The sequence below is a fragment of the Mugil cephalus genome, chromosome 22, assembly GCF_022458985.1.
Source record: "Mugil cephalus isolate CIBA_MC_2020 chromosome 22, CIBA_Mcephalus_1.1, whole genome shotgun sequence".
Lineage (NCBI taxonomy): Eukaryota > Metazoa > Chordata > Actinopteri > Mugiliformes > Mugilidae > Mugil > Mugil cephalus.
In genome coordinates this window covers 15,522,646-15,546,363 of record NC_061791.1, presented here as the reverse complement: position 1 = coordinate 15,546,363, position 23,718 = coordinate 15,522,646, and the positions used below count along the sequence as shown (strand labels likewise).

Sequence of the window (23,718 nt, the reverse complement as noted above, 5' to 3'; positions counted from 1 at the left end):
AAGCAAACAGTTTGTCGTTATAGGAAATACACTGAATGCTTTTTCTCATAATCAGTTTGAGCTCAAATCTTGTATAAAGGTGGATCTGGAAGATGGTTAGCTTAGCTTAACATTATGCCTGGGAATAGATTTGTGCAAAGGTAACAAAACGTGTGCAGAAACACCTCTAAAGGCCTTATCAGTGGCTACTGTTGCATAGCTCTCTGTCTACACAGAGTGAAGGATTATGGGAATGCAACCATATCGGAGAGTGGCATAGATCACGGAAACGCATGAGTGCGGCAAACAAACCGACACGGTGTCACCACTGGGTGATGATCTTATCTGTAGGTTGAATGCTGATTGGTTAAAAAGTTGACTCCCACCTTCCCAGTATTTGTGCTAAGCTATGGTATGCTAACTGACTGACTGCTGTAGTCCCATGGGTAGATGTGGGAGTGATCTTACGTCCATTTATGATGGTGGACCATTGTCTTTTAACATTATGAGAATTTTGTAACAATGGAAAGCAAACTCTGTAGGTTTTGCCACTTTGTTTTGCCTGGATGAACAAAAGAAAGCCACGTGAACATGCAGCTGAATCAATACAACTGAACTATTTGTGAAGTTCGCCATGTTTCAGTGTTGACTGTGGTCTCTGGGTAATATTTTCATGAAGTAAACTTTACCCATCGCTACAGCTCTAAGAAGAAGACTTTTACGATGTCATTGAAATTAAATGAAGTTGTCTCTTTCGGTGTTAAATGTGCAAAAACGATTCTGTCGCCTGAACGGTACTCCCACTTCACTTCCACAATCAATGTTTTCCAGAGTCATGGCCCAATGGCGCGGGCTACAGCCGAGTGGCCACAGCACTCAGCGAGTCATCCTCCATCCACAGCGACGCTTTCTACCACCTCACCAAAGATGCGTCCAGCATTGGAATGGATCCCGTGACCTACACCATCCTAGAATCTGAGCCTTTCACGGGAGAATCCTGGGCCGAGGAGTCACAAAGTCCGATACAGGTGACTATAAGACACGCAAAATACTCAAGAACAGTTATTTTGGATCAAGTAGAGGCAAGAACTGATTAAAATTAGGGTTATGGAAATAGTCCTTCTGATTATGGAAAATAATCTATGGAAAATTCCCAGATATGGCCTACAGTAGGTTTGTTCTTTCCATATTATTTCTTTTTAGGTATATTTTGGAGAAGCAGTTTGAAGTTTAGACGTTTAAGGATTTACAGTGTCTAGATGACACAACAAGCATCTCATTAAACTAAGCTAATTGTCTCATATTTCCCGTGTGTGCACAGTATTTCATTGTGTTGCATCATTTTATGAGTAAGCATGATGTCTCATTAATACGACATCAGACGTTACAGTCTGTGATAATGATGGAAAGTTGCAGTCTGAGATTTGGTGATGTTTAGTCAGTCTGTGGTCTCTGGAAATGAAAGTTGTAACAATTTGGCGACCTAATTTGACTTCAGACTGACTTTGAGACACACATGAACGTCAAGGTTAATGTTGGTTTGGGGAGAAGACTTCCTGTTGAGGATTATATTAGAAATAGGTTAATGGTGAAGCCTGGGGTAAGTGGAGCTTCTGAAGGTGTGTGTATTCTTGAGTGTGAGGTGGCTCTAAATTCAGTTTTTTGTTTTTTTTTTTCTTGTAAATTACACCTCCAGTAGCAGGAGTCAAAAAATCCAAGTAAGCCCTGTGGAGACGCTAGTGGAGCGCTATTTGTTTCTGCGGATTTACATGTTCTCAGAAAAAAACAGAAAAAAAAAGATCAGCCTTCACTGGACGGAACAGTAGCACACGCCCCCCGGTGCAAGATGAGTTGTCAACATTTTTTAACTATAATCCAAAAAACAAACTCTAAAATACTATTAAGAATACCCACAGAATGACTTTAACTTTGTAATACCTGAGCCAAATACTGAAGTGTAAGGGTTGCACACAGATCAGGCATAACATTATGACCACCTAATATTGTGTAGGTCTGTCCTGTGGTGTCTGGTGATAGAATGTTGTTAGCTGAGTTCTTTGGGAGCTATGGGTTGAGAGGAGGGATGGTCATTCATAATGTCAAGCCTGGTCAGCACATATTGCGATATTTTATAACATTTTATAAAAAAAAACATATGATATCAAATCACATTTCACAGGGACTTTTTTGCTTTTTTTTCATTTTATACTCTTCATAGCTTTAAAATTCTGTAACACAAAACAATCTAAGACATACTAAATGGTCACATTCTGGCCATACAACATGCGTTGAGCCATCGCATTAATTCTAAGAAGCCAAAAGCCAAAAAAACGCATAGCAATACACCTAGTTATTTAAGTGATTATGCTGGGTGAACTCTTCTCTCTCTCTACAAGTTACATCAGATAGCTGCTCACTCTGTCCACACTGTAAGAAATGTTCGCCCGTAGTCAAGAAATATAGTGCAAAAAATCATTTCAGTTAGACAAAAAGGGGAAAAGTTGGAATTGGGCGAAGGTTGTTGTGGGCTAAATCAATTTGTAGTTTTCATTTTTTTACATTTTTGTTTGTTTTTAGGTAGATCAGGTAATGTGAGACGCGATTCATAATTCATCGTTTGAGCGGATTCCAAGAAGCGTAAAAACAGTGCCAAAAACAAACCATGCCTACTGTGACTGAACTCATCGGCAAGCAGAACGGTGTCAAGCGAAGTCTAGGCTGGCGATAGTGCGCAAAGACTAAATTATCACATTTGAAGGCGGACACTTTTTACAGTGTGGCGCGCTCCGTGCCAAAAGCGCCCAATGCGCAGGCAGCCTCCAGATCACTCTGTTGGATAGATGGGTATCACCAGCATGTGATCAGGCTGCTGAGCGCATACCCGGCAGCCTCCTACATCTGACACATTCTTTACAAAGCAATGAAACCTGGAGGAGACGAGCCGACGCTCCTCTCGGACTGTGGACTAACTGGAGTAAGCTCAGGTGTTTTATGGGGATGACCGGGACGAAGGGGGTGATGACGATGAATCCTGGTGCATTTTTCTGCGAAATCCGCCAACTTTCTCTCCTCTTCTTCTTCTTCTTCTTCTTCTACTACTCTGTGTGTTTTTAAAGCACAAAAGCATGCAGATCTCCCCGAGTGAAGACAAGATCCCAGTGAGTATCACTCCGCCTGACACTCTCGTCTCGTTTGTGTTTTCAGTAAATTTGTTGCACCTTTCACTTTTTGTTAAACCTGTCGTTCTGTGTGAACTGTGTAATAGTTTATACACGCATTAAATAGTTTGCATTTGGTGACGTTGACGAAACTCCAGGAAGTGATTTTTTTTTATATCCAATATACACCACAAAAAGCGTTAATCTAAAAAATGTATTCTTCTTCTTCTTCTTCTCATTATTATTATTATTATTATTATTAATAATTATTATTATTATTATTATTATCAGTGCAAAATCACAATTACTGCACTGTATTTATCTCCATATTGTTTTTGTACTATTTTGAATTGGGAGTCATCAGGGGACGCCTTCCCCCCAGAGCTTTATCAACACAAGCCTCTGCACCAACACAACATTCTTGGTACTTGGTGAACCAAATCAAATGGGAATCTTCTCAGTAAACCACACAAGAAAAAAAAAGTGTCAGCAAACACAAAGCCTCTGGGAAAGTTCCGGGAGCTCGAAAGCAGCAGCTGTTGTGTGTCCTGTTAAGACAGTTTTTTTCTCAGTGGGTGTAAAATGGAAAGACAAATAATGATTTTATTTTCATTTTTCACGTTTTCCTATAGAGAATATCTCTGACTATACAATTCACAGTATGGGGTTTTAGTAACAGTAGGTGCAACTCTACAACATTTGAGACAACAGGAACAGTTTGCTTGAACTAAGTGCACCCCTGCAAAGGTGTCTGCTAATTAGACCTCAGCTGGGCGGAGCTAGGAAGTGATGTCACCAAACTCTAAAATGACTTCCTGTTTCTCTCATTTAAGATTTACTCCGTAACATACGTTCTATTGGTTACCCCACAGCTGCTTTTAAATGTCACACAAGGAAGTCTGGAGCTTTTCCAACAAGAGCGATACAGATGTTGCTAGTTCCACCAAGTACAGTTCCTAGTACAGGCAACAGAAATCCAACAGATGTTAATATTGTTCAGCAGTCATGCAGTCGATAGAAAAGAGGCTTTATCAGCCTAAAAATGTGAAAAGGACAGCGGGTAAAAATCTACTGTCATGAAGTTTACGTGACCATTGAGGCCATGTTCATAGAAAAAACAATGCTAGCTGTTTTGCTAGTGGGAAGAAGCATTTTATAGTATCCAAACAATATATGCATATACTGTAGGACTCTTAAGCTACTATTAATAGTGTAAGATAACAACGGCATGTTTACTAGCTAGGGCGTGAATCAACTTTATATTAACGCTATAGGCCAAATGTCTTCTTTTTATTCCTTTTTGTTCGTATGTATGAAATAAGTAGTCAAAACATAAAGTCTCATTTGCTAAAATGTATCCTAATATTTATGCAAGATCAGTTCTAAATAAAAATATCTAGAAAAGTTAAGCTAATCTTCACTAGTACACTTATGCACTGGTGACCACTAACATTGACAATTAGACCTCAGCTGGGTGGAGCTAGGAAGTGATGTCACCAAACTCTAAAATCACTTTGTTTTTCAGTCGCTGATGATTTATAATATAAATAACAAAGTCAGACATTGAAATAATAATAATTCGGTACCACAAAAGAGTACCATAAGAAAATAGGTCTGATTACAAGGCCTAAGAAAAAGGTAAAAGTCTATTACATAGACCAGATGGTGAAATCGGTTCTGAAAAAAACAACACGCTAGCTCTTAGCTGTTTGGCTAGTGCAGTATTCTCTGTTAAGCTAACACTAGCATGACAGTTTAGTTGGACATAAATACACAAGAGTTGAAGTTGTTTCGTCCACAGAGCCAACATGTCACAGTGTGTGACGATACCGACGCGTTTGCTAGCTAGGTCCTCAAACAATGTAATTTTAATAAAACAGAGACCGATGATAAAACATAAAGCCTCCTCTGCTAAATTCTATGCTAATGTTCATGCAAAATCAGTTACAGATAAAAGATATCTGAATAAATTATACTTTTCCCCTAGAGTTTGATAAAGAATATAATGTAATGGGACAAATTAAGTCTTATAACACCCTCGGAGTTTGTGATTTTTCTAAAAAGTTACATATCGTAGAGCATCAGCATTATATTATGGAAACATCCCATCCTGCCCAGAGCTTATAGAGCTTTTCCTCTTGTGTCCTCCCTGTTTAGTCTCCCTCTCTACTTTCCCTCTGTCTAAATAAAGAATAAAACAGCCAAAGGTGAGCTGACTGCCCACTCTGCTGCTGAAGGTTCTCACTTCAGTGTTTTTGAGAACCTGCCAAAAGCCACTTGCGTTTGCGTGTGCTGACAGTGCAGTAGATGTTTAAATTCATTCAAACAGTCATTACATAATTACACTGCTACTTAAAGATTGCAAGTACTGGATTTAAAGTATATGTATTTCACTGGGAAGCCGTTCTGTGATTACTGTAAAAAAATATGATGATGTCGAGGAGTTGGCCTGGATGATTAGCATTGCCTCTGTTTTACTGACTCTCTAATGCATTTTCTTCATCCCCTTTTGATTTCCCTACAGGTTGTGGAGACAGCTTCCAGCCCTCAGACCAGCGGAGAAGGCCTTTACTTCTGCGACGGTCGACGGAAGGTTGACTACGTCCTTGTTTTTCATCAGCGGCGGCACAGCTCCATACGACACGGTACCTCAGCTTCACAAGACAGATTATCCATTGTTTCCAATGGCAACTTTCCACCGACGGTGGGCTCAGACGTGGCGGCAGGGAGAGGAGGAGGTGGCATCCCAGGAGGGGAGGCCGCGAATGTTGGCGAGGTGTGCATGGAGCTCGGAGGCGCAGGGGGGAGCGAGCCGACGGAGCCTGCGTACCACGAGATGCGTCTCATCAGACAAGAGTTTGAGGCCAACCTGCTGGAGGCCGGCCTGGAGATAGAGAGAGACAGAGAGGTGAGTGTGTGTGTAAGGTCATACGAATGTCCATGATCCGTTCTCCCTTTATTCTCCTCTGCTGACACTTAAAATGGCTGCATATATTACACGTTCTATGATGAATTCAAAACCTCTTAATTTTTTTGTGGATTCAAAGGCTTGTATTGACTCTTCAGTTCTCAGTTCAGAAACCTTGTAGTAATGGAACTATGAAGCTATTTAACATTAGGATAAGCGTAAACTCAAATCATAGTGTTTTTTACATTTTTTTGCTGTTAAGCTTTCAAATTGCACATAGTGTTAAGGGGCTCTTAACACAGGGTTTCCTCTCCACTGCACTGGGAAACATCAACAGGTGCCTTGACATGGGAAGGTAGTAAAATTAATTTGGAAATTTTATGTTCTACTATTGTATCTTAGAGAACCGTCAGGCATAGAGCTCCAGGAGCTGACGTCACTCTGTGCCGTTAATCACAACGCCGCCATATTGGCAGGAAGGCGCACTCTTCTAATGACTATTGGGTTGACAACCGTGATCAAGTAACTAATTAACCTGGAGCTGTTGTGCACCAGGATGCCAGAATAGGGACAAGCCAAGTAGAAATCATTTTATAGGATTCCCAAAGATCCCGCAAGATGGCACATGTGGATTAATGCAATAAAATGAGAAAACGGAACAGTGAGATCCCTAAGGAAACAGATTTCTCTTCTCTTCTATTAGGGACACGTTTTCCAAGCGTAATGTCTTGTTTGTATTTTGTTTTATATGAATAATTTTGTGTATGTTGTGTTGCATTTATGCATTCAGTTACATTGTTGATGTTATAAAAGATTGGCATATAACAGAGACTGTTTACCACAGTGATTGACTCGTTACATTATGCTGCCATTATGACAAAGAGACGCTGTTTTTAGCAGACAAACTACAAAAGTGGATGTGCATCAGGAAGCCTGACTGCATCCATTTGGACCCCTCCAGGCTCTTGAATGCTTTTCAGTGACTTTCAGTGACTCCGGAGTAGGACAAAGTTAATGAGGTATTTCAATGTATCCAGATAATGCAGGTTAGGAACATTGTCACCGCTGGCTATTTTAATGCTCAAAACAGCACACCTGAGACATGATAAGAGTCCGTGTTATGTACTCGTGTCATGCCTCAGGTGTAACCTATTGAGTTTTGCCTTGTACTGGTCATTTTGTATCAGTTTAAAGTGCGGTAAACTCTGACTGCCTGAAATCAACCATGGCGCAGTTCATTTTCCTCAGTTTTCCTGCCAATATGGTGGTGTCAACAAAAAAGTCACATGACGCCTAAATGCTATATCCTTCACAAAGGTGGTAACTTTTCTGATTTATTGGTTTTGGGCACAGCAGGTGTATCATTTTGCTTTTGCGTCATGCGGCTAGAGTTTGACGAGTTCATTTTAGAGAATAAGTGCAATCTTAAAACCAGTGAAGTGTAGCAAAATTTGGATTAATGTAGCCTGGCTGCCAGTTAAAAGGTACTAAAAAGGAACTTCAACATTTTGGATCAGTTGTAGATGTGAGACAAAGGACACCATGTGTATTGTAGATGAAATCCAAGGATGGATGACCACATGGAGTTTTTTCAGGAGACAAATAGTGATTTAATTTTAGAGAACACTCTTAGTTGGAAATACATTTCCCTAAAATCTGGTTTACCAATGTTAACTAATTTCTCAAGATCAAACACATTTTATTCTCCCAATGAGTTATTGTAGATTGGTAAGTGGCCAGGCTGACTAACAATGCCCGAATGACGAAGTAAGTGGTAAGTAAAACTAGAGCATCCAAAAAGGACCAAGTATTGAACCTTGAGGGACTCCGGCAGGTGAAGTTAAAATAGTTTACAGAGGCTCACTTTCATCAAGCTTCTGGTCATCATGTATGATCTGAACCAGAGCAGTGAATATCTGCACATCGCGCCAGCCTAGAAATCACAATACTGTGGTTTACTGTTTCAAAAGCAGATGTAAAGCCCACTCACACGAGTACTGCAGGATCCGCATGATTGTGTGTGAATATAGCATCAGAAGTCGATTTTTTCACAAAACACATACTACCTGTTTTGCACTCATAGTATAGGTAATGGTAACAATGTACTACTAATAATTGTACAAGGAATTGTCCTCCTTTTAGGTGAACAATTATGGTTCATCTTTTTAATCACAATGCTTGTACGCTGGATGATTCTTTCACACATTTACGTGGAGCTTTGTTTGTTGGCACACAAACTAAGTTCTATAGTTTTGCTCATTTTACAGACCGTTTAAAGCCCTCACACAGAATCTGACGTAACACTATGCTGAGCTATTTAAGGTGAGCTCCTACATAGGGCCCTGGCTCAGGTGGCAGAAGGAGGAGGTGGGAGACTTTCTTCGTGTTGTAAACGATGTAAGGTGGTATCTGTTACAGCAGCAGCTTGTGTCATGGAGAGATTTCCATTAAACTTTGAAATGCCTCTTTTCCGGCTTATGTTGTGCCTTTCTTAATCACCTTGCTGCTGTAGGGCGAAGTAACAGAAATGCTACACAGTTAGTCGCAATCCATGAGAGTCATTAAGTAAAATTTGATCATCAGTATTTGTCAGTTTCTGCCAAAGGCACAGTCAGTGTGCAGGTAGAATCATTAAAATACATCCACATGTGCGATATAGAATTGATCACACATGCCTCTCTGCTCTATTCTCAGCCACTAATGTAATCACGTATACTGATCAGTCACAATATTATGTCCACTGACAGGAGAAGTAAATATTATTGACCATCTTGTGAAAATTCAATGTTCTGGGGAAAACTTTGGACCTGTAGCACTTACTTAGACCAGACCAGGCGCCCCCACCCCATAGCCATGACACTCCTGAATAAACTCTGAATAATTCGGTGAAAGACCTCTGTAACAAAATAATCGTCAGTTCTTCAAAAAGTAGTATTTGAATAACAGCGGTGTTCTCTGTGCGAAGCGGCCCGTACCTGAGGGCAACGCACAAAAATGCACAACTTGGTGCAAGCTGCACCAAACCTGCAAACCTGAGCAATGGAGGCAAACAAAATAAAGTCTGATGAGTCAGTCAGCCTTGTTCCTTTTATCCACAAACACCTGCAGAAGCCAAAACCTTCAACAAACAATATTTACAGCCAATCTGAAGGAATCTGTTGTGATGTCAGCCTTCTAATAAAATGCAGAGAGTGTTTGGCCTGGACACAATATATTAATTTCTTCTTCCCCAAATCCATGAGATGAGGGCATACATGTCATCAAGAATGTGATTGATCCAAGCCTACAACATTCCTATACACACAGCTATGCAAAAGTAGTTTCATGGAGAAAAGGATAATGTGAAAGCCCGCTCACCAACTACTGTGAGGCTCATTGAATCTTAATGGAAAAGCTGTGGCACTCGCAGTATATGAATAGAATTCAGAATAGCATTTCAATTTATCTTCTCACAAGATATAATTAATACTTCGTCTCCTGCCTGAGGTCTGCTCATGTTGCCTTGAAACTGTGACCTCACTCCGCAGAAAGTGGCTCACCTTTGCTGCTGTTCTCCAACTATGATTCAGTTACTTACAGACCTCTACAGGCGTCTTTTTATGTGACCATTCGGTTAATTATGGTCTGTAGATATATGACTGGGACTCTGTTTATTTGGAGCCACACAAGGGCCCTGATGGTTTTAAATCTGAGCTGGCAGACTTTAATTCTAGTGACTGCAGCCAGCACAGCTGCCGCGCTGACCTCTTTGTATCGATTTACTGATTTACCCTGAAACGGGTAATTTTGTTTTGACATGTACAAATCGCTCGCACTGGGATTGCGCGTTACGTAGCAACCGGCGATTGTGTGTGTGTGTGGTTCTGTCCTGCTTTTGGCTTGTATGCGTGAGTGTGTGTAGCAGGCACTTGGCAGAACGCGCGGGTTGTGTGCTCTGCGCTGCTGTAGTGTTGCTTTAGGCCGACTGCCACAGAGTTGTACAAATGTGGTTATTGTTTACTTAATGGAGTACAGCAACACTTTGGCTCCGACAGGAGGGGGATTAGGAATGTAAATGATGCTAACCTCACTTGGTACAGGTTTGCTAACTGTCGCGTGCACCTGCCAGGCATTTTAGAGTGCACCTTTACCCAACCGAAGTGCAGTGCAGCATTAAAGTCTGCATGCATCGATGGATGCCCAGCGAGCTAAACAAGTTTGCGTGTTTGCTGGCTCGCAGCCACTTGCCAGCGTGTGCAGTCTGCAGGCTAGTATTAATCAGATTGTTGACAGTGTGGCCATGGAGCCTAAGCCAGGATGAGATTAGCTGACTGACTGATAGCCCCTTATCTCATCTCGTGGATTGGGGCGTAGATTGAATCTGCTCCTCAGAGCAGAGGAGCGTCTCCATCCCATTATACTTCAGCTGAATATAGTTGCAGGTACTATTACAAAATGATGGACGAACATAATTATGTTCCTCCCATCAAGTGTGTAGCTACATGTGGTTGCAGGAGGAAGAGTGAAGGAACATTGCCTGATAACGTTTGCGGGTTTGCCGCTCACTTAAACGCTTGTGCACGCTCAGAAAAGAAAGATTTGCCACAAGGTAACTCACCATAATTAATGAAGTTCGTACGGCACCAGCAAATGCTAATGTATGCAGAGAGGTGCAGGGGTAAATAAACTCACTTAATAGGGTACATCGCCTTTGAGCGCCGACAATACGCAGGTGGTCCACGTTCAACTAATGTCCCTGAATGCATCCTGTCGAGACGGAGATGGAGCACCAATGCTTGCGCTCCGCTAACAAGCTCGTGCTTCCTGCATGGATGTTTTTATTAGCAGACGAACACCACCACCAGCAGTTTGTCTCCACGTAATATGCTCAAGCTTGAGTGGAGGTAGCCCATCATAATTAATGAGTTTCATACAGCACCAGAAAACACTTATCTGCACGGAACAAAGCAGTGGAGACTGATTCTTTAATTCGTGATGAATGGCCTTGCGTAACAGGGACAGAGCATTACGGGGCTATTTACTTGTTGGCTTACTGCGACTGTGCCCAAAGGTTTCGATGGGCGTTAGTTTTTGAGGGATTACGAGGATTAAACTCACGCCTTGGTTAACGCCATTTCAGTATTTAATGAACTGCAATCCTCACTTTACTCCAAATCTGTTAGCATCGTGAAACATTTATTTAGCGCACCTGAATGGGGCCGATTCAGCTCACATCCCCATCACGGCTCCACAGCCACGGCCCAGGAATACAAATGAAAAAGTGCTTTGAAGAACCTAGTGTTTTTCCACCGGGCTCATGCACCTGCAATGAATAACTGATCGCTGTTGGAAGTTCACTACCCAAGTATTTCCTGCAGACAGAAAATATTGCGAAACACACATCTTTCTTGTTTTGCGATGTGCTGAAGAGTTTCAGACGTTTTGTGCTGAGGACTCCTTTGGTCTCGTCAGATCAGCCACTTTGATGCATAAGACATGTTGTTTTAGAATGAGACCAAAGTCTGAAATGATAAAAAGCATTCACTGTTGTTTTTATCTTGCAGGTCCAAAACAATATATCTCTCAGACTGCGATAACTCAAGGTGAATGTAAATGGATGTCACATTAGTATAACGCAACCAGAAGGACTGTTTCTCATATGAACTAAACTCATGCACTAAAAAGTCCTACCTGTGCCCAACCTGTTTGACTTCAAGTTAATTGGGTGCTGAAAGAAAAAAGAAAAAAAAAGAGTGACTGGAATGTCAAACCTGTTGCCTGTATCTGAGGATTACTGAGCTGACCTCCGATCTCTTAGGGACATCCTTTTCCAGAACACTTTTAATTAAATCAGAGCAAGAGGTTAATTCGAGAAGTGGAGCCGGGACTCGTGAAGAAGTTCAACCTGTTGGGGTTTAGAGGCAGAATGAGCAGGATTACACGTTATAAGACTGCATATCAAGACTGATAAGACTTTCCTTTGGTAGAGAGTGACTCTGTCCCAGAAGGTGTCTTAACAGGCAAGGAGGGCTCTTTACTACGCCTGCCACAGTTTTGGGAAAACCCCAACAATCCCTAAAAACATACAATATAATACTAATTATAAAATGTAAAATTAGCAGGAGGAGGCCTTTTACTTAGTAGAATCCTATCAAGTTCATGTTGTGTGTGTGTTTCAGCCCTCACATTCATTCATCCAGCCTTTAAACAACAACACGGTTGTGTCACGTAACCAGACTGAGTTCTCATCAGGACGCGAGTCTGGTATCACCCCATTTTGATTTCATTAGTGGGCGTACACCAGTCAGACATAACATTACAGCCACTGACAGGTGAAGAGAACAACACTGACCATCTTGCAACAATTCAATATCCCAGCTGTCATCGTGCGAGGGCCGGACCGTCCCCTGGAGAGGTCGCAGGGCTAACGCAGGGAGACAGCCGTTCACGCTCACACCTACAACCAGTTTAGAATCACGAGCGCGTCTCTGGACGGTGGGAGGATGTACCCCGAGAGAGAACCCGCAAAGACCCAGGGAGAACATGCAAACTCCACGCAGGAAGGTCCCAGTCGGCCATGGAAGAACTTAATCTGACATAATGAATTCCCACTGGAGCGATTCCAAAAGAAAATTGCCCCATCAAAATTTAGTGGGCGGGAGAGCTGTGGGCTGGCTTCCACACTATGACAACAACAACAACAACAGTTCTCTCAAGAAGTCAACAACTTGAGATCCTTCAGGTGAATTCCAAAATACCAAAGGAGGATATGGGAAATTTGATTTGGGAAATATCTAAACACTTTTTTCCCTACTATTTTCCAAAAAGAAAGAACTCTACCCAGAATGCACTGGGCTTTTTAGTCTTGTCTGATGGAACAGGTGTTTTCAGGGTCCACAAGAGTCATACATAAACATACAAGACATACATGCTTTCAAGCTACAAGCTAATTATCCTCTGTTTTATACAACATTTGAATGTACAACGCGACAAAATGCTGGTGATTCCAATTCACTGATGCGCCTGAATGCATCCTGTGCAGACATTGAGCTGCGCTAACAAGCTTATGCTACAATTCCTGCCGTTTCAGTCCACCCTTCGTCTACGCACGATATGTTCAGGCACAGTGTTGAGTGTTGGGTCACCAGCCTGTTGGCACAAGGGCTGATTTTTATTTTCATTTTTAGTGGAAGAAAATAGCATCACATTTCATAAAATGTCTATTTGTTTTGCCACTGGAGCATTCCCCGTGTGGTGCAAACAAATTTGAATATACGAAAGAAAACCCTTGCAGTAGAATGGAGACAGGGGGTTAGGCTTGTTGCATGAGTACATAATTCTGACAGAGATGCATTGGCGTTTCCTTTCATCATGTCGGGAAGGAAATGTTATGTTCTTCATTAGAAACTGGTTGCTGCTCTCGATGATTGAAACTGAACCCAGTCTGTGAGCAAGTAATTATCATGGATCCTGCTGATTGGCTGTCTGAAACACAGCTAGACAACCAAAATAATCAGGTATGTGTGGTTGTGGGATATGTTAATTAGCTACATCTGACCGCCCGCAGATCTTTTAGTAGATCCTCTAGTTTCGACCTCCTACAGCCTGAACCCCAGTTCAATGATCTCTGCTAATAGCACCATATACGCAGTTTTTCTCTATTCCCCTCACTCACACCCTCATCTCCCTCTGATCTCCTTATTTCTCTCTGCGTGCCAGCACACTCCTCCACCCAGCCGTCCCATCGCCCAACCGATCACCCTCTCACACTCGATAGCCCCCCCGCCACCACCACTACCCTCGCCCCCGGCTGCGGCCTAGTTACCCCCCCTACAGAGATAAAGAGCTAATTGGAAATCCCACTACTAATTAACCTTCTCCGGGCTGAAAAGGTATTTATATCTTCCTTTTTGATGGAGCGATGAAAAAGAAGGGAGGGGAGGGCGAGGGCGAGGGAGGAAGGGGATGAGAGACATGATGGATGTTGATTAAGCAATTAAAACAAGGGAACAGTGGTAGAAAGAAAGTAGAAAAAAGCAAAGGAGCAGACCCAGGTTGCGGTAACGTTAGAGAACGGTGTCTCTATCTTTCAGCTATCGGGTTGAACGTTACATATGTACATAAAGAATCACCGGGTCAGAAATGGACTGTTCCATGGCCCAGATGTTTTGGTTGATGGCAGATTGCTCCCCGCATGTTTATCCACTTAAGTGTTGGGGAAAAATGAAAGCAAGCTACCTGGCTCATGGGAAATTGCGTAATCTAGTTAACACTTGCTCCATCGACACCACTGGAGATTCAGGTGTTATCAGGATTTTGCTGAGGGTAATTATTTCAAGAATTGTGGTTGATTAGGACAGGGACGTACAGTATACGTACTTTTTTGGAGGATCATGTTGATGTAACTGAGTATATTGTGTACATTTTGATCCAGATCTCTGAATTGTTGTCATTTTTTCATTTTGTTTTTTGAGCTTTTACTCATTTAAAAACAAACAAACAAAAAAAATTCTCCCACAAACTGATGGAGAGATTAAGCAGGGACCTCCTACCTACTGTATGTGCTCTTTTTTAAAAATATTTATAGATATATACTATTATCATAATTTTGCATTCAATATTAAGCTATCCCTTATCCTTTTACTAAAATACTTGGATTCGTGTTGATGTGTATTTAAATAAATTAAAATTTGTGGGGGGAAATTTAAAAAATACATAATAAATACATACATACATAATAAATGTCTAATCAACCAAAGATTTTGCACCCCCCCCCCGCCTGCAGTACCTCTGCAGACCCCTAGGGGTCACAGACCCCTTTTTGAATGCATTTACATGCTGTCCAGAGCATGGGGAGATAATAAATAGTAATAGTGTTTTATTCATATTGTAAAGTTAGTTCTTGGTAAGTGCTGCTTGCATGCACCTAAATATTAACTTGGCTGCCTTTAGGCCATGAGCAAAAAAGCGGCATGAAAAAGCTGTTCAGTCTAATTGATAGGCTACAGCTGTCACTGACTTTATTAGGTTGATTTTAGAAGTTGTTTTCCATTGTGTACAAACTGCCTTCTCTAGTGTCCCATTATAGTTCACATGTATTATATATGGAAGATTTTAATGACTTCTTTTTGTGAGTAGAAGGCTGAGCTCCAGGTAGTTTTACATTGCTGTATCTCTGTGTGGGACAAAGGACTGCGTGGATGTGAGTGAGAGAGGGGACGATATTGAAATATAAGAGGAGTAAGAGTGACAGTGTGTGACTCAGCCAGTCAGTCAATCAGTCAGTGAAACGGCGTCTCGCGGGCGGCAGAAGGTACAGTAATATATGTGAGGCGGGGAGGGTGCTGAGGGGGAGTGAAAGATCTCAGGAGAGTAGGAGTCGAGAGAGGAGAAAGGGAATCGTTTCAGGTTTCCAACGTTTGCCATGCCACCTTTCTCTTCTCACCCCACTCCCCCCCCCATCCTCTTACAGAAGCTGATGGGGGTCTGAGGAGGGTAAGGTTACCTGGCTGTCGTCCCCTGCCAGGTTCTGCTGTCTTTCATTTCTGGTCACACTCTCACTCATGCTGCAAAGGCGCCTCCGTAAAGGTCTGCTGCACAGGAAGCAGAGTTTTCACTTCAGCGTGTTATGATTTTACATGTCACACTTTTTAATCCACGTTCACCCACAGAAGGTCGGTCCGTGCATTAATAATCCAAATTCAGTCACGTATCTCTTCGTGCTATTTGAAAGCACCAATTATCAAATTTTGCTAATGCGCCTTAATATTAATGTAATAATTACAGTGTGGGCACTAGACCGTGATTCATTAGTCACAAGTTCATCTAACATACAGTAAATACGTTATATATCTGCTTGGTGAAGTCTAATAATGACAATAAAAAATGTGTCAGGCTGCAACGGCTCCAGGCTTCGCTTTTGGAGCACATTTATCTTTTATAAATACCAGAGGAATGCTACTGGCCAAAGTGGCTAGCCAGAGTTTTCCAGGATGTCAGGACGACGGCAAGGACTAGCTGTACCTCGCTCGGTTTTCAAGTATAACCTAGAGGGCTGGAGTGTTGCTCGATTTGAAATATTGAGCCACGCCTCCAGAGGCCAACTAAGGTCTGGAGGCAAGCAGCATCTGAGAAGCAATTGTTTAAGGTGAACAAAGTCTGCTGTATTAGATTGCAAATCTAGAGCTGACAGATGGTCCGGTGAGCCATTTTTAAGCAGCAGGTTGTTTCAGCCAAGCCACGGGGTAATATAATTCCCAAAACAAAATAAGTTGAGGGTATAAAAGAATCTTGTCGGTAGACAACTTAGGCTCAGATGTGCCAAGCACAGGAATCCAACCTGCATTCGCAGCTCTCAAACATCCGGAGGCGGTCGTGTTATTCATTTACTGAACTTTCCAGACCTATCATGTAATTACGTGACCTTTTGTTTGTTTTTCAGTTAAAGACTCACGGCCCCAGCTTCACTCGGCTCCATGCACCTTGGCCGGTGCTTTGTCGAGAGGCGGAGTTTCTCAAGATTAAAGTCCCCACCAAGACCGTAAGAACATCACTGTTTTTAATGCCATATTATCAAGCAGTGCTCACACACATTTCTGGATCCATGTATAGAAGTTGTTTCTTGGTGTGTTCCTGTTATATCTCTGTTGTAACTTCGACTAACAACTGCACAGAGAAGAGACGTTTCAGCAGCTGTACGCCTGTGTACCACGGAGCCTGATTCTGTGCTGCCGTTGTGTCCCCCAGAGTTACGAACTCAAAGAGGAAAGTGGTTTCGGGTCCAGTATGAGCACAATGTGGAGGAAACTGAACCAGCCTTTTCAGCCCAAAGTACACCAGGACCACGAACGTACCAAATTTCTTTCGCACTGTTTCTCCAGGGACAAGCTTCACCTGTGAGTCATACAAGCATAAATTCTGTCTCTCTATTTCTATTTCTTAGCGTGCTCTCATAACTATATTTCGTTCCAATCCAGGGAGCAATTGGTACGATTTTGTTAAAATGGAGCTTGGTTTGGCTCATGTTCACAGGGATATTGACACAAAGTACTGACATGCTCTCAACACTACGTTCTTGCAAACAGTTTTGAGTTTGCAGGAGAGAATGAATTACCAGCATGGGCATTTATTGCTGTTCTGTGGTTTATGTACCGGTGACGTATAAAAGTTTGATCAAGCGTCTAGGCTAAATTTAGAAAACAACTGTATTTATGACGAATAGGCTGCCAAATACCTCTGTTGGGTGTGCATCAGTGAAAAACAAGCCCAATCTTCTAGAGACCCATCAGATAAACTGTCTCATTGTATGATAAGGTAGTTGTATCTGCCTATGGGTAATGTGTGTTTACATGCAAACTAACTGCTCCAGGAAGCAATTGCAATCAAGCAGAGACCATCCTCTCTAATTGGGCTCTGACCATTAATTTGTTCCGGAACCGACTGCTGTGTTCGCAGCCGCCCAAACAAACCAACTTGAGGATTAAGCGCAAGTGCTTTCTGAACAACAACCTAGGTGTGAAGGCACACTCTTGACTTCTGAGGGTATGCCTGTCAAAATCTGATCACTTGGTCGGGTACAACGTGGTTGCCCCAGTCTAAAATGTACCCTCCGAGATTAGTGTAATGTAAAAGTGTGATGTAAAATATCCGAATTCTTCATGGAGGCATACACTATCTGTCAGGGAGCAGTTTGATCTAATTCGAGTTAGCCTTGTCCGAACAACATTTCATTGTGAATTATTCTAATTAAAGTCGTGAGTATGTAAGCCAAAGAAGTACACTACAACCTTGGCATAAGTATCCCTAGCCTTACGTCAGATTGTACGATATACTGAGTAATCAACACTATTTGAGAAAATAAAATCCTGTAACAACTCTACAAGTGTTAGCACATGGTTTTACTCAGGTCTTAGCATGAATACTTGGACACAATGGCCTACTCTGCAGTCTTCACTTTCCTGGTTGTGCTTCTTTCAGATACAACATCACATCTAAAGACACATTCTTCGACAACGCTACGAGGGGAAGAATAGTAGGTGTACCTTTACACGTATCTCCCTTATGATTGGTGTTTTTGTCCCGGATTAGTTTAGATTCCCAGTCTAACAAACTCAAATCCTCCGCAGGTGTATGAGATCCTGAGACGGACTCCGTGTGTACGGACCTGTCAGACCATAGGTGAGGATCCCAAACGGTTCATTGGATAAGACACTTGAGGAGGGGTCTGCCGAGCCTTGGCCTTTACCACTGATTAAATGAATTGCATTAGATGGACGTGGTCTAGGTGTAATGTGATTACTGGAGCCTCGTGTGTCTAACCAAAGCCAATGATTTTTCCATTATGTTGTTCTAGTCTAAAATAACGGTGTGCAAAATAGCAGTTGACCTTATTAATTTCTCTTGGCAAGCAGCAGATAGTGCTTGCCAAGTGTAACCCACCAAAAAGTGGAATATATAATAGATTCCAGTGAGGTGATGTCTAGACTGTTATGCATATTGGCTAAATACCTTAGGCAGTCACCTGTTATTTTGTACTGGTTTAATACTAGGCCTCATGACCCTTTGTCGGCTTACAAGAGCACTATGTCAAAAAATTGACACTGATGTGAACTTTTCTCCTGCTTCTGGCCAAAAAATGTGAGCTTTTAATTTGGGCATACATCTCACAAAATCATGTCATAGTACATCTTGCTAGGCTTTGAGGTGCATTTGTAGCTAATCTGCAGTGGTGCAGACTTATCAGCCTCCTGGCAGCTCTTGGAAAGGCTTATGTGGGAAAACTGTCACTCTTAAGAGCGCCTTTTATGCTAAATTTTTACTTACAAAGACCACCTGAATATCCACTAACAGGCTAAGCCACCTGACACTGAGCGCTAGCTAGCTTTGAAAGCTACTCAGAATGCAGCTTGTTGTATTTCCTCTTAGGTGCTTTACGTTGATTGGTTCAATTGACTGTTTAGTTGTATACACAGTGCACTCAAAGAATGTAAGGTATGGTATCCATGCAGGATTAGGTTCAACAACCCATAGTCACGCTGTGACTGAGAATAAACTGTAGAATCCCGTCAGTTGCCCAGCTGACATGTCTGCAATAACGTATGGTGTTAAGGTTAAAAAGTTAAATAGGTTGAAAACACATGCAGCATCTGAAGCACTGCAGGCTACATTCAATCTGCTCAAACACAACTGGACAGCATTTAGTAGAGTGCAGGCAAACTGGAAAGTGTTGCCTGCAGGGAGGTGGTGAAATAAGGTTCAGCTGGTTTCACACACAGGGTTAATAGATGGATAATTGGATGACACCGGGCTTTTTTCTTTTTCTTTTTCTTTTTTTTTAAACTTGATCGGTTTGGGAATGGTTGCCTTGTAGCAACCATGTATTCCCCTCAGTATGTTCCTAGAAAACCGCCTTTGCTCGTTAGCATTTCCTTAAACCGCAGACATCCACAGGGACAGTGAGTAATTAAAAGTCCACGCTTACTTCACCATCACTGTCAGTTGTTTATTTCTTTTGTAAGCATATTAGTACTGTGTCTACTGAGAAGGCAGCGCCATTTGTGTGAAAGGAATGCACTGTGCTTGAACATGATGTCCAATATGGCTTGTCTGTAATAACCCTCTTTGGGTATTTCATGTAGTAACTGCAGGACATTCACCATCTGCAAATAACAGTTAACAGCTCTCTTATTACTGTTGACTTATGACGCTCATCAGTCCCTTATAGAACTGGGCCTACACCCGTTTCACTTCCAGTGTCCACCATATGTCTAGTTGGCTCCCCCAGCACAGCAGAAGGTCTCAGCCAGCGGGTACTGACAGAGCTGCAGGGGAAGAAGGGGAGAGAAAGCAGAGTTCCATCTCTTTAACCTCTTTCCTCTTCATTCTTGGTGTATACATTTTGTCAAACACACACACACACACACACACACACACAGACACACTTAGACTCTCCCAGTTCCATCTCCTCTGCAATTGGGTCATGTGTTCCTGGGCCAGGCTGAGATTGAAGGACGTACCTTTGGGAGTTAGGTTGTTTCTAGCCATTGAGCGAGCATTTGCGTGTGTGCGTGCACTTCAGGGAAAGCACAACTAATGACTGCATAGATCCCAGTCCCTTTTGACGCACTGATATTTCACTGATTAATTACCCTGATGACAGAGTCAGTCGCGTATGCCAGGTCATCTGATGTGTCAGTGTCAGCCCTGACATCAACAGAGCAGCCCATCACTTCACACATGAAAGTTTCCAAAGACGAAAGGTGGCAACTAAGCCAGTCCCAACCTGCCTGACACTGACAAACACAATTTCTGAAAGTGTACAGGCTCCGATCGAATCCACTGCCAATGCAGCAACTAATACAAGATGGATTCTTTTTTCTGTAAGCGTACTTCGACTCCAAAAGGCGTTCAAAGAAAGGCAACTGGACTAGTAGAAATATCTTGAAGATGTTTCACCACTCATCTGAGTAGCTTCTGCCTGAAGATGAGTGTCTTCAAGACATTCTACTAGTCCAGTTGCCTTTCTTTAAATACCTTTTGGATTATCATGACCTGGATGACTGAGAACCTTCCCAGACATACTTTGACACGTAAGGGAACTGGTTTCTCACACAACAATCTAGAAGCCAGTTCACAGCTGTGTGGACCAATCAGTGTAGGACAAATGGACAAAAGTGCTGTTTTACAGTGGCTTGCATTTCATTTTACTCAGGTGGATCCAGGTGGTCTGAACTTTGTTAGGAAGAATTTAACTTTCAGGGATCCAGTCACAAATCCTACCAGAAGTGCAGATGACGCATTTGGTCTAAACTCAATCCATAGCTGTGCATATAAGAGTGAATGTGTTGATGAATTTATAACATGTCAGATTGTCTTATGTGCACTCTTCTCTCTCTTTTATCCAGGCATCAGCACATTGATAGCTAAAGGCGTGTATGACGCCGCCTTCCCTCTGCACGATGTAAGTCTGACGCCCCGTGAGATGCCACTTGGCTTTAATGTGCTACCCTGTAATTCAATTTTCAGCGAACGGAAACTCTCTTGGAACCTGTGTCATAGTCAGCCAGTTAGTGTTTTGGTGCATCCCATTACTTCGTCAGACGTGTTGTGTGGAACAGGCGCTACTGAGGGTTGTTGAGCATTTGTCTTAATCTAGAGCCACTTTTCGGGCACATTAGGTCGCAAACAAAGAACAATTACTGGACAGGGTTGGGATATTGGAGGAAATCTATCTGTACAGTTTATATGTGCGAGTGTGTTCATGGTTGTGAGCTTCTGTTCTCTCTCCTCAGGGTGACTATAAGGTCATCGGGCACCTTGAGGAGAGGAACGACAGACAGGTACGCCTACTCCCCTCTCATTTATCTCCCTCCCTGTCTCTTCATCTCCACTATTTCTCTCTCCTCCTCCTCCTCCTCCTCCTCCTTCTCCTCTCCATCTGCCATGAACAAAAACAAAAGATCACCAACACAGACACCCACTTTTTGTTCATATGCCCTGCTCTACTACTTCATAAAGTGACATTAAAAGATGCTGAGTGGCCATTAAGGCAGAAATGTCTCCCAGCTTAAAGTCCTCCGTGCAGGACCTTTAAACCTCCACCAACACTTTTCCTAACAACGGTGCTCTCGCCTGTGTCACTATCTCCTTTTTGTCAGACTTCTTCAGCTTCCCATCTGTCCGACACTGTCACAGATTGGAGTTTAAGTTCGGTAAACATTTATCAGAGGGTGGGAAAAAAAAAGAAAAAAAACAACAACTCTAAATTCGGAGAGGAGGTTAGCACGGTGAAAATAAAGCAGAAATGTGTTTTAAAAATATAAATGGAAAAGGTGCCTCTTTATCCTCACATTTCACACAGTCATGAACTAGCCACACAAACCAGGTGCTTTGCTGCGATGCATAATGTTTTCTAGCACCTGACTTCCATAATATTATCTCCCTCCCCTCTTACTGTGTTTCACTTGGCTTCAGGATTGCGTTACTTGCACGGCAGCTCGATGGCTTTATCCACCGAGGTTTGATTCGGCCAATCAGAACGTTCCTGCCTCCAGATCAGATCTGCCTGTGAGAATCATCTTCAACTTACAACATACACCCACACTGGCTCTGTCTCTCTCTCTGTGTCTCCGTTGTCAGGTTCTGCATGAAGAGTGGGCCAGATACTCAGCCTTTTACAAGTACCAGCCCATTGATCTCGTCAGGTAATGTGAGCGCAGCGCCAGCGCGGGGGAAATCAGTGGCACGTCTTTCAGGCCTTCGTGTTCGTTTGTGTCTCATCTTATTCTCATCACAATGCCATGCCACAGTGGCTGCAGTGCATCGCGGTTTGTGTAGTTTGCTGGGAGACTTGTGTTGCTCAGCTGATTTTTTTTAAAATCATCTACAGTCACCAACATTGCTTCTCTGTCCAACTATGAATGTCCAAATCTTAAATGACTTTGGAGTTTATTAGCCACAGTTATCATATTGGTCATGATTGAGAATTCTTACAGGTCCAGCATTTTATGAGACATGTAGGTTGAATCCACACTGTTATGGATATGTACAACTGATAAGGATAAAGTAGAAAAATAACTTTAAGTCCAAAGTCAGGTTGCCCTTGGGTTAGTTTGAAGAATATAGGTGCAGACTCAGAGAAGGTATAAGTGGATCTCCTTTGCGGATGAATTCACAGTCTAAGTACAGTACAGCGAGGTAATACGACGTTCTGCCTTCGACTTAAATAAACTGCCGATCAGGATCCTCCACAGGTGTTGTCTCAGCGGGAGTCCGCAGAAGACGCTGGACAGCAACTTAAGAGGCAGAAACCAGGCACAGAATGTTCATACTTACAGGAAGCTTCTAAACTAAACTGAACGCTTTCGCACACAGGGCTCAGGGCCTGGGCTCGTGATAGGTATTTGACCAAATCGAAAAGATTGTAGTCCTCCAAGGTTGTAGTCTTTTTAGGACAAAATCAACCTCCTCCCCTCTCCAAAGCCACAGCCCTGGCCATCATGCAATTTAAGGCCTTGAAATGTCGTGTGAGTTTAAAATGCGTAGAATGCCACATAAAATGACATTATGACCACTGACAGGAGAAGTCAGTAACACTGACCATCTTGTGACAGTTCAGCGTTCTGCTGGGAAACATCTGGACCTGAGATTCATGTGGATGTTACTTAGAAATGTACTACCCACCTAGACCAGACCAGACTCCTGACACACACAAAAATAGTTTAGGAACAACATGAAGAACAGCACAAGGAGTTACACAAGGAGATCTACCCAATATTAGGAGGGTGGTTCAAGGATTGTTCTGGAGGATCAAACACCACTTTAGGGTTGTCACCCCTGAGTTGTGTGCTGCATAATTCTCCACAGTCTTGCTCTGTAAACTCCACTCTCTTTCCACTCTTAATGCTTGACCTCCAACCCACAGGAAATACTTTGGGGAGAAGATCGGCCTGTACTTCGCGTGGCTCGGTGTTTACACTCAGCTACTCGTACCAGCCTCCATAGTGGGAATCATTGTGTTTGGCTACGGTGTGGCGACGGTGGATACCAACATACCCAGGTACAAGCACCAGAAATTTCCATTAGCGGAAGAAAATCATTTGGTATTTCAGTTTAAATATGCTCCAAAAAAAACATAATGTAGAACGGATAATGACAACATTACCAGAGTGCAGAAAATTAAGGTTTCCTTCCCAC

The 23,718-nt window shown here is 42.5% G+C and overlaps 1 protein-coding gene across 2 annotated transcripts in view; it reads left to right on the top strand.

Moving 5' to 3' along the window:
- ano2b (anoctamin 2b) overlaps window positions 1-23,718 on the top strand; it is a 67,702-nt gene that overhangs the window by 3,832 nt on the left and 40,152 nt on the right. For both annotated transcript variants that reach the window (XM_047575803.1, XM_047575804.1), the window contains exons 2-12: window positions 811-1,007; window positions 3,096-3,137; window positions 5,662-6,045; window positions 16,466-16,564; window positions 16,771-16,919; window positions 18,001-18,055; window positions 18,150-18,201; window positions 20,928-20,983; window positions 21,315-21,362; window positions 22,162-22,226; window positions 23,447-23,581. In XM_047575803.1, coding sequence (XP_047431759.1) covers window positions 811-1,007; window positions 3,096-3,137; window positions 5,662-6,045; window positions 16,466-16,564; window positions 16,771-16,919; window positions 18,001-18,055; window positions 18,150-18,201; window positions 20,928-20,983; window positions 21,315-21,362; window positions 22,162-22,226; window positions 23,447-23,581 — 1,282 coding nt within the window. The remainder of the gene's footprint in view (window positions 1-810; window positions 1,008-3,095; window positions 3,138-5,661; window positions 6,046-16,465; window positions 16,565-16,770; window positions 16,920-18,000; window positions 18,056-18,149; window positions 18,202-20,927; window positions 20,984-21,314; window positions 21,363-22,161; window positions 22,227-23,446; window positions 23,582-23,718) is intronic.